The sequence below is a fragment of the Phodopus roborovskii genome, unplaced genomic scaffold (assembly GCF_943737965.1).
Source record: "Phodopus roborovskii unplaced genomic scaffold, PHOROB, whole genome shotgun sequence".
In the NCBI taxonomy this organism is placed as follows: Eukaryota; Metazoa; Chordata; class Mammalia; order Rodentia; family Cricetidae; genus Phodopus; species Phodopus roborovskii.
The window spans coordinates 6,742,185-6,750,929 of NW_026125059.1; the positions used below are offsets into that span (position 1 = coordinate 6,742,185).

General features: G+C 47.1%; 1 protein-coding gene across 1 annotated transcript; it reads left to right on the top strand.

The window, feature by feature from the left end:
* The first annotated feature begins 2,539 nt into the window (after positions 1-2,539).
* Cbln4 (cerebellin 4 precursor) lies at positions 2,540-8,237 on the top strand. Its single transcript, XM_051185560.1, has 3 exons — positions 2,540-3,442; positions 6,320-6,436; positions 7,985-8,237. The coding sequence occupies exons 1-3, from the start codon at positions 3,152-3,154 to the stop codon at positions 8,180-8,182; spliced, it is 606 nt and encodes a 201-aa protein (XP_051041517.1). The 5' UTR covers positions 2,540-3,151; the 3' UTR covers positions 8,183-8,237.
* Positions 8,238-8,745: the final 508 nt, after the last annotated feature.

Consider the following 8,745-nt stretch of genomic DNA (forward strand, 5'->3'; position numbering starts at 1 on the left):
ATGTGTGTATGAGTGTGTGTGTCCGTGTGCATGTTCATGTTGTCTTGTGTTGTGCTATGTGTGTGTGTTGCAAGTGTGTGTGTGTGTGTGTGTGTGTGTGTGTGTGTCATGCTCGCAAAGCCAGAGAATACTGTCAGTGACAGGAGGAAGAAATTGATTTAAATATGAGCTCTTTTGGAAAAGAAATACTAAGAGAAGAAAAGAACACACAGAGAATATGTTGGGGATTGTGGGGAAGATAAATACTGCATATTATTTCTCAAACGTCTTCCAACTCAGAACTGAAAAAGAAACAAAACAAAACAAACAAACAGAAAACAAAAACCAAGGCTAACCTGCTGAATCTCCAGCTTGGATGAAGAAAAAGTGTAACCAAATTTCATCTAGTATCTGGTCTCAAAAAGTATCTCTGGGACTAGGGAGATGGTACAGCCAGTAAGAGTTCAAGCATGAGGAGCTGCCAGATCCCCAGAACTTCCATGAAGAGCCAAGTGTTGTTGCACATGCTTGTGACACACGTGCTGGAGGATGGGGGGGGGAGGTCGCAGGACGGTTGCTGGGGCTTGCTGACTGACAGCAAGCTCCAAGTTCAGTAAAAGAACCTGTCTCCTCAAGGTTGAGGAGTAAGGTGCAGAGGGAGCAGGACATTCTCTGGCTTTGCGAGCATGAGACACACACACACACACACACACACACTCTTGCAACACACACATACCACAACATAAGACAACATGAACATGCACACGTACACACACACACTCATACATACATGCATGCTCATGCACACATGCACACACACACAAATACATGCAGACTCACACAAACACATGCAGACTCACACACACTTGCACATGATCTTGCAACACACACACCACAACACACACATATCATGAACATGCAAGTGTATACACACACACACACACTGGAGGCACAGCAGCTGCTGTTGTCCAGGCAGACTGATGGTTGAATAAGGAAGTCTGAGAAGGTCAGGTGGCCTGGCTAGATCCCCTGTTGATTTGCAGCTTAGATGAAGGACAGCCAACTTTATTACAAATAGCATTGCCCTGGAGCACCCAGCACTCAGTGATGGCACTGCCTACCTACTTTACAGTTCCAGGCAGCACATCCTTATTTATATCCTTACAGGAAGTCAGGACTAAGGGTCAATTCATAGGGTCATCTTGAGTCTTAACTCTTGGAATTTCAGCGTGGGCGTATGACACATGTTTCCTTGGAGAACAGTAGGAGGAGACCAGATTAAAGTTGTAGGTCTGGATTCTGCTGGGGAGGAGCTTGAGCTCCATTCCAAGAGTGCCCATGACCATCCGGAGAGCTTGGTTTGTCCCAAGGACATGGCTCAACCTCTGAACAATAAGCAATCAAGATGTGATAATCAGGAGGTCCGAATGGCTGCTGCCTTCCATGGGGGTTTGTTTTGATTAGAGACTGCACCTGGAAGTCAAGAGAAGTGAAAAAGGAATTTAGGAGTGTCCTGACCCCAAAGAATACAGAACCAGAAAACCAGGGCCATTAGTTAGGGGAGTGTGGTATCAAGGTAGGTGTCTTGGCCAAGTTCCTACAGCCAGCTCCAGAGATTCCCTGCTTCCCTTTGGTGGCTGTGGAAGAGGAAAGTAAGTTGCCAATAAGAGGCCAAGATGGCAGTAGAAAACACAAGTGCGGCCACGTCAGAGCGAGAGAGAGGTGCTTTACTCCCAGGCGCTGTATTTTAATTGTTATGTTAAGGGGGCCTGATTTCCTAAGACTTTTCCTGGCCTCAGTTGGGTTGGGTGCAGTGTGAGTAGGAAGGCGCGCCCCTGTGGCTTCCGAGGCTCAACCTCCCACCAAGCGGAAGGAAGGAATCCAGCGCGTCCTCCGCTCTCCGCCTCTCGCAGGGAACAGAGCTGCCCCAAGGCTTTCCTTAGCTCACCAGGCTCCGGGCTACGTGGGATGAGCTCCGGACCAAGCGCAATTGGGTGAATCCTCTTTAGAGTCCAGGCAGCCAGCCCCACAGAACCGGTGCGGCCCTTCCAGAGAGCTCTGCGTCTGTGTTGGCAGCGCCGCCGTGTTCGGCTCGGAGAGTTCCTCGCTGGACAGGACAAGGGGTCCCGCAACCCCTCCACCGGTCCAGGTAGAGCAGGTGGTGAGCAGCAGGCGCGGGCTGGTAGGCATCCCCCCTTCTGCGCACATCTCACGCGATTTCAGGGCGCCAAGTGGCCTCAGACCTTGCAGCCGGCAGTGCGCCCTGCTCAGCCCGGGTGCGTTCAACGTCACACAGGAGCTGCTCCGCTGGGGTCACTGGACTCTGTTTCTGCTTTCTGGGGATCCACTGGCTGAGCGAGAGACCCAGAGCTATATCTACACTCGGGCTTCTATAAATAGCGCTCGGGTGCCCTCTCGGCGCTGTCCCTCTTGACTGCTGAGCGCCAAGACAAAGTTGTACGCAGGGACACGGGAACCCAGGACAGTGGGCGCCCGCACCTTAGACTTGATCTGGAAATTTGGCGCTTTCGGTGCGGGGAGTCAGTTAAGCCGCCTACCTGCGTCGGAGTGACTCTGGTTTTGACCAAGCGCAACTGGGAGTCGCTAGCATTCTGGCCATGAACACCTCCTGGCGTTCTTCTCATCCCTGGAAACACCTCCTGACTCTGTAATTTGTTCCTGCGCCAGCCAAAGTCCCTAGGATAGGACCTACACCCACACCGCTTGGCACCTACTACCCTGGCGTTTCCTCGCTGAGTGCCCTGTCTTCTGCTCCGTGCTTTCCCCAGGAGTACTTGGGTTTGGGGTGAGGATTTATTTTGTTCCTTTCAGGTGTGATCGAGAGGGTCTGGAGACTTTTTAGATGTCAAGAGACAAGTGTGGCTGCAGGAGCCCCAGGCAAAACTGATTTTGGGGCGGAGGAGGTTTAGGATAGTGAGTTCTGCATGAGCTGCTTAAAGGACAAAGGTAACAGAACCAGCCAGACAGCTCAAAGGGAGACTTCAGCCCAGAGAATTGGTGGAAGTGTGCGCGCCGCCGCCACCGCCGCCGCCGCCTTTCCTGCAGCGCTGTCGATCTAGCCACTGGCATCTTCCCGAGCTCCGGGATTCCGGAGTAGCAGGCGCCGCCCGGAGCAGAAGCGCCAGGCTGCGGCTTGCGCACGCGGCTCACCATGGGCTCCGCGCACCAGGCGCTGTCCGTGGTACCGGCTGTTCTGCTGGTTCTCGCGCTGCCTGGGCTGCCTGTCTGGGCACAGAATGACACCGAACCGATCGTGCTGGAGGGCAAGTGTCTGGTTGTGTGCGACTCGAACCCAGCCACAGACTCCAAGGGATCATCTTCTTCCCCTTTGGGAATATCGGTCCGGGCAGCAAACTCCAAGGTGGCCTTTTCAGCGGTTCGGAGCACCAACCATGAGCCATCTGAGATGAGCAACAAGACACGCATCATTTACTTTGATCAGGTCAGACCCCAGAGGGACGCAGGGCGCCCAGCGGGTGGGTGGTCTCTGAATATCGGGAGCTTTCTGCTCAGATTAAGCTAGTATGATTAGGAAGTGGCAGGCACCTCCCTGAAGGTATCAATCTGAAACTTGAGCTGCCTCCCTTCCCCAACAACCGCAGCCCCCTTGGTGTCTAGCCGGAGGAGGCCTGCACGGTGGGGTGGCTGGGGACCGCTGAGGCAGGCACCTGGAGATCAAGACAAGTTTAGCAGCAACAGGTCATCCTGGGCTGAAGGGAATGCTGTCCCTGGATGCTGAGATCTATTGGCTCAACTTAGCAGCAGGTACCCTCCAGGTGTCCCTGAGGGGGCCCTGGAACACAGCCTGTAAATGTTTGAGTTGTGTTTCTAGGTTGAGGCTCATCTCTCCCAGGAACTATGGGACTCCACAAGCTGCAGGGACCCTGCCAGGTGGATGCAGAGGATTGGGGGGCAGTTCTGGTGTCAGAGATCAACTCCAGGGCTAGAAACTAGGGTCACTATGAAGGGCCCAGGGTGGCTGGATCAACACTACCCTGCCTGGCATATCAAAAGGTCCTCTCCCCACTACTTTACTCAAAAAAGTTGTCCACACAGGAAGAAGAAAGGGGGTTGGGTGAGTATACAGAGCCTGGGTAGGTAAGCGCCTAGGAGCTGGATTCCCCTTCCTCAGGGCATTGTAAGTTTCTGAGGAGGCACAGATTTTGAGGTTGTGGTAGCAAGGGGATGGGGCTGAATTGTTGATGGTGGAAGGTTCTGCTGAGTGGCCCAGTGCTTCCAGAACTGGAGAGATGAGCCACCTCATGGTACCAGTGTAGAGAAGCCCCCTGTGACAGAAGCCAAATGCCAGCGTTTTGTGCCCAACCCCAACAGTACAGGAAGGCTGTCGAATTCCAAAGTCACAGTTCACAGTTGTATGCAGAGCCCCGAGAAACAGGTTAAGTGGGGCTGCGTGATGTGTTGGAAAAGACTCTGGTGACATTTGTGCTCCTTACTTAATTCTAAGCAATACACTTGCCAGCTGGTCAGGGACAGAGATGTCTCCCCAGAGGCCTAGTATGGGATAGCTATAAATTTTTAAAAAATGAATCAAGTAGTCCCTTCGGAGATTTTGGTGCAGTATTTAACCAAGTGATGGAATGAAGTCATAACCTACTCTTGGTTGCTGCTTCAGCACATGGTCTAAACGTTGGAATCCTGTGGACATTGTGTTATCTTTGTTCTGGCATTCTTTTCAGTGACCTTCCCATCAATTAGGAGAGGAAAGGGATTTTTTTCTTTTGTTCAGGGAGCCATGCATCTTAGAGACAACAAGACACATTTAGTTAAGAATGTGGATGCTTCGGATACCCCGTGGAGTCCACAGCCAGCTTCATGTTTACTAACCAACACTAATCAGGTACCTCCATTCTGTTAGTGAAGGATGCTTCTTGTCCGTGAATCAGGAAGTCTTGGATAAACACCTTGCATTATTTTAAAATGTGCTGGGAGAAGATGCTTTTGTCTATGCTTTGCCAGAGAATCTTACCCAGCTGGTGACAGTGCTGTAGGAAGCCTGTCTGATCTCAGGTCAGAGAACAGAGAGCTGATGCTCGCTGGAAAGAGGCTCGGATCTCAGACAAATCGCACACATATTTGTATTTCCAGCAGGGCTGAGTCTTGTGCATTTACCTAAATGTTCTGGCTTCTAGTGTGCTGTGTAGAGGAGGTAATACACTTTGAGGAAATGATTCGGGAAGTGTGAATGTATTAATTTCCACAAGAAGACGATGTTTAAACCAGATATCAACAGACTGGTTCTGATAAGCAGAAAATATATCTCAAGAGACATATCTGACTTTTACGGATCTGTTCCTTGGTGAGACATGAAGGAAAGCCTCCTTGATTTGTTCTAGCTCTTACGCTCTCTCAGGAAGGAGCTTACCTCTGAGAAATTGAAATGCAACTGAGGGCTCACTAAAATTCAGAGTTAATGTTGTAACCAGGTTACACATCTTGGCATACAAGGTGTGCTATGGCTCCCTTACAAACAAACAACACTTAACTTCCCTTTTCCCTTTTGGCCCTTGAACTTCAAATGGATCTTAGATGACTGGTGGGATCAAACAAGACACTGAAGAACACAGAGAGGCACTTAGTTTGCCGTCTGCCACATCTGTGCCCTTCTCTTGGCATCCAGTCAGGGCTGACTCATCACCAATGTATTATGTTAAGGTTTACATGGTACATAAACAAAACAAATGGCCACTGGTCTGAGGAGAGCCCCAGCCCAGGCTTGGGGAAGAACCTGACTTTCCCATCTCTGTGGTACCAACTGTTGGTGTCATGAATTTTACCCCATGGTGGAGGGGGTCTGCTTCTGTGAGGTGTCCAGAGATTACTGCAGAGAGCCCACGGATGTGGATTGGCTGGCTGGGTAACGTCACTTCTGGACATTGGGAAGGCTCATAGACTGTGGGGATGTAGCTGTGCAGATGCCTTCTGTCTGGTTCTCTGTGTAAAGCCAGTACAACCCGTCATGTGTAGAACTGATGACCCTAGAGACAGCTGGCCTGGAAACTGAGGCATGAATACAACACAGCTGTTTTATTTTTATCTTTGCCTGTGCTATTTAAAAGGTTGAACGACCTTTCATTATGCACATCTGTTTTCTAAGTCACTTACGAGGGAAGAAATAGGATTAGCTGTTTTGTTCTCCATTGTTCCTGAAGGTAGTTATTGGAAAAGGAAAAAAGAGAGGAGGGGAAAAGGGAGAAGGAAGGAAAGAAGGGGGGGGGGGGAGAAGAGGAGGGCAGGAAGAGGGGATTTATTCAGTCGGAAATTATAGTAATTTACTGTTATTTATTCTTTTTATCTGTAGATCCTGGTTAATGTGGGCAATTTTTTCACATTGGAGTCTGTTTTTGTGGCACCAAGGAAAGGAATCTATAGTTTTAGTTTTCATGTAATTAAAGTCTACCAGAGCCAGACAATCCAGGTATGTGCTTTGACCTACATGTTCTCTGCTCCTGCGTTTAAGGATCCATTCAAGGATATGCTTGCATTGTAAAGAGAGTTGTCTACCCTTTCCATTTATTTTCAAAACATTTAATTTGCATTTTTTCCTTTACAACATCCATTTAGATATGTGACAAAGGCACATGGAAAAATAAGCAGTTGAGATTATTACCCTGGTTATAGCTTGTTGTAAAATAAAACAAAGCAAAACAAAGCTGGGCAAAACCTTTGACACAAATCTTTACAGAAGATCTTGATTTTTATCTCATGCCTGAATAAAAGTTGTTGGAACTTATAAGGAAAAATTATAAAACTTTACAAGTGGGAGTTAAATAAACAAAACAAGTTTGCTACCATTTAAAAAGAATGAGACTCAATAAACGATTGAAGCAAAACAACAACAACAACAACAAAACACAGGTTGGCAAAAGCTTTCATGACACAAATCTCTACAGAGGATCTTTATTATACCTCATGCTTGAACAAAAGTTATTCAGAGTTATAAGGGAAAAAATCTTAGAAAACATTACAAATAGACATTAAGTAAGCAAAACAAATTTGCTATCATTGCTCATAAAATTTATGAGAAGCAACTAGCCACTTCTCCGGAATGGCTACTAATGACGCCTTGCAGAGAGAATTGTTCTGAGTGCATCTGGGTGCTCTTGTCCCAGGAACTTCTTCCTAGTCACAGTTTGATGGTTAGCAATGCGTCTTGTGTTGTGCTTGCTCAGACAAGGTTGGTCTTACACATAAGAGCAGATGTAGAGATATCTGTTGTAGTATTAAAATATATCAATAGTAAACAATATGGTACGTGTATGTGGAATTCTAAGATATGTCGTATTGGATGTTTAGCATCTATGTTACATTTAATGCCTCTATGATTAAAACAGATGACATCTTCATCTGTCACTCTTTTTTTTTTTTTAATATCCCAGTGACTGGATCAATTGTCCAGCCTAAGATTGAATCTGTTCCATATTAATTTTAGCCTAGAAAAGGGGAGTGGGTAAAGATCACATCTGCTTCCCTGGAAACCCTGACATTTCAAATGACTTTCGTTGCTGCCAAGATTTCAGAAAAGAAAGACACCTACACAGATCTGGCTGTGTCCGACTTTGTCAGGTCCCAACATCGGGAAGCCACCTGTCCTCTTAATTACCGAAAGGTTGGTGCTGAGTGCATGAGGCCAGTAGGGTAGTTAGCCTTGTTTACATGCTGGAGGAAATCCTGTATTCACATGATTAGGTGGCTCTCTGGATGTCATTATTTTTGTAAGCGTCTAAGGAAATTTCTTTAGGAACACACACACACATTAAATATACAGAGAACACACACACACACACACACACACACACACACACATTAAATCTGACCCCATGTTTGTCCAGTCTGAAGGGAAAGGAGACCGTTCCTTGAATGACAAATGCTTGACCAGGTCACCTGTCTTACACTACTTCTAAGCACACGTTTTGATTTGAAGGGAGTTTTTCAGCGGCCATCTTTTTTTTTTTTTTCCTTCCAGGTTAACTTGATGTTAAATGGGAAACCAGTCATATCTGCCTTTGCTGGCGATAAAGATGTGACCCGAGAAGCCGCCACTAACGGAGTGCTCCTCTACCTGGACAAAGAAGATAAGGTTTATCTAAAACTGGAGAAAGGTAACTTGCTTGGCGGCTGGCAGTATTCCACGTTTTCTGGCTTTCTGGTGTTTCCTCTATAGAACTTGACTTCTCCATGACACCCATGAGTGAGGGCGGCCACCCCTGGGTTATCGGAAGACTACATTTCACCCTTGGATTGATGTCTTTTATTGTTTTTTTTTTTTTTTTTTTTTTTTTTTTTTTTGCTCATGAGGGACCATGGATCCTCTTTAAGGATTCTAGACTGGTCTGGACAAACACAAAGTGTCACAGATTATTTTCGTGTGTGTGTGTGAGTTTCCTTATGTGTGAACCAGGACTCCAAAGCTGGGAATCCCTAAATCTGCTTACTTCTTAATGGTCAGAAGCTGTCTGGAGGTTACTTATATTTAGTTTCCTGCTCATACTGCATTGGGGTTTTCATTTCTTTGTTTTTGAAAGACCGGCACGTGCGTCTGAAAGTTAGAAAACTCACAAGTTCTGACTGCGGTGGTTACTGTGGGACTGCCAAAGACTCGTGTATTGTGTGGACACATGGATTATATACTTGTTTTCTTTTCCTTTGTTTTTAATTACAATCACTTCAGAATTGGTCTGGTTTGTTCTCCTGAGGTAACTGGGATTGTACTCTAGTGACTGACAT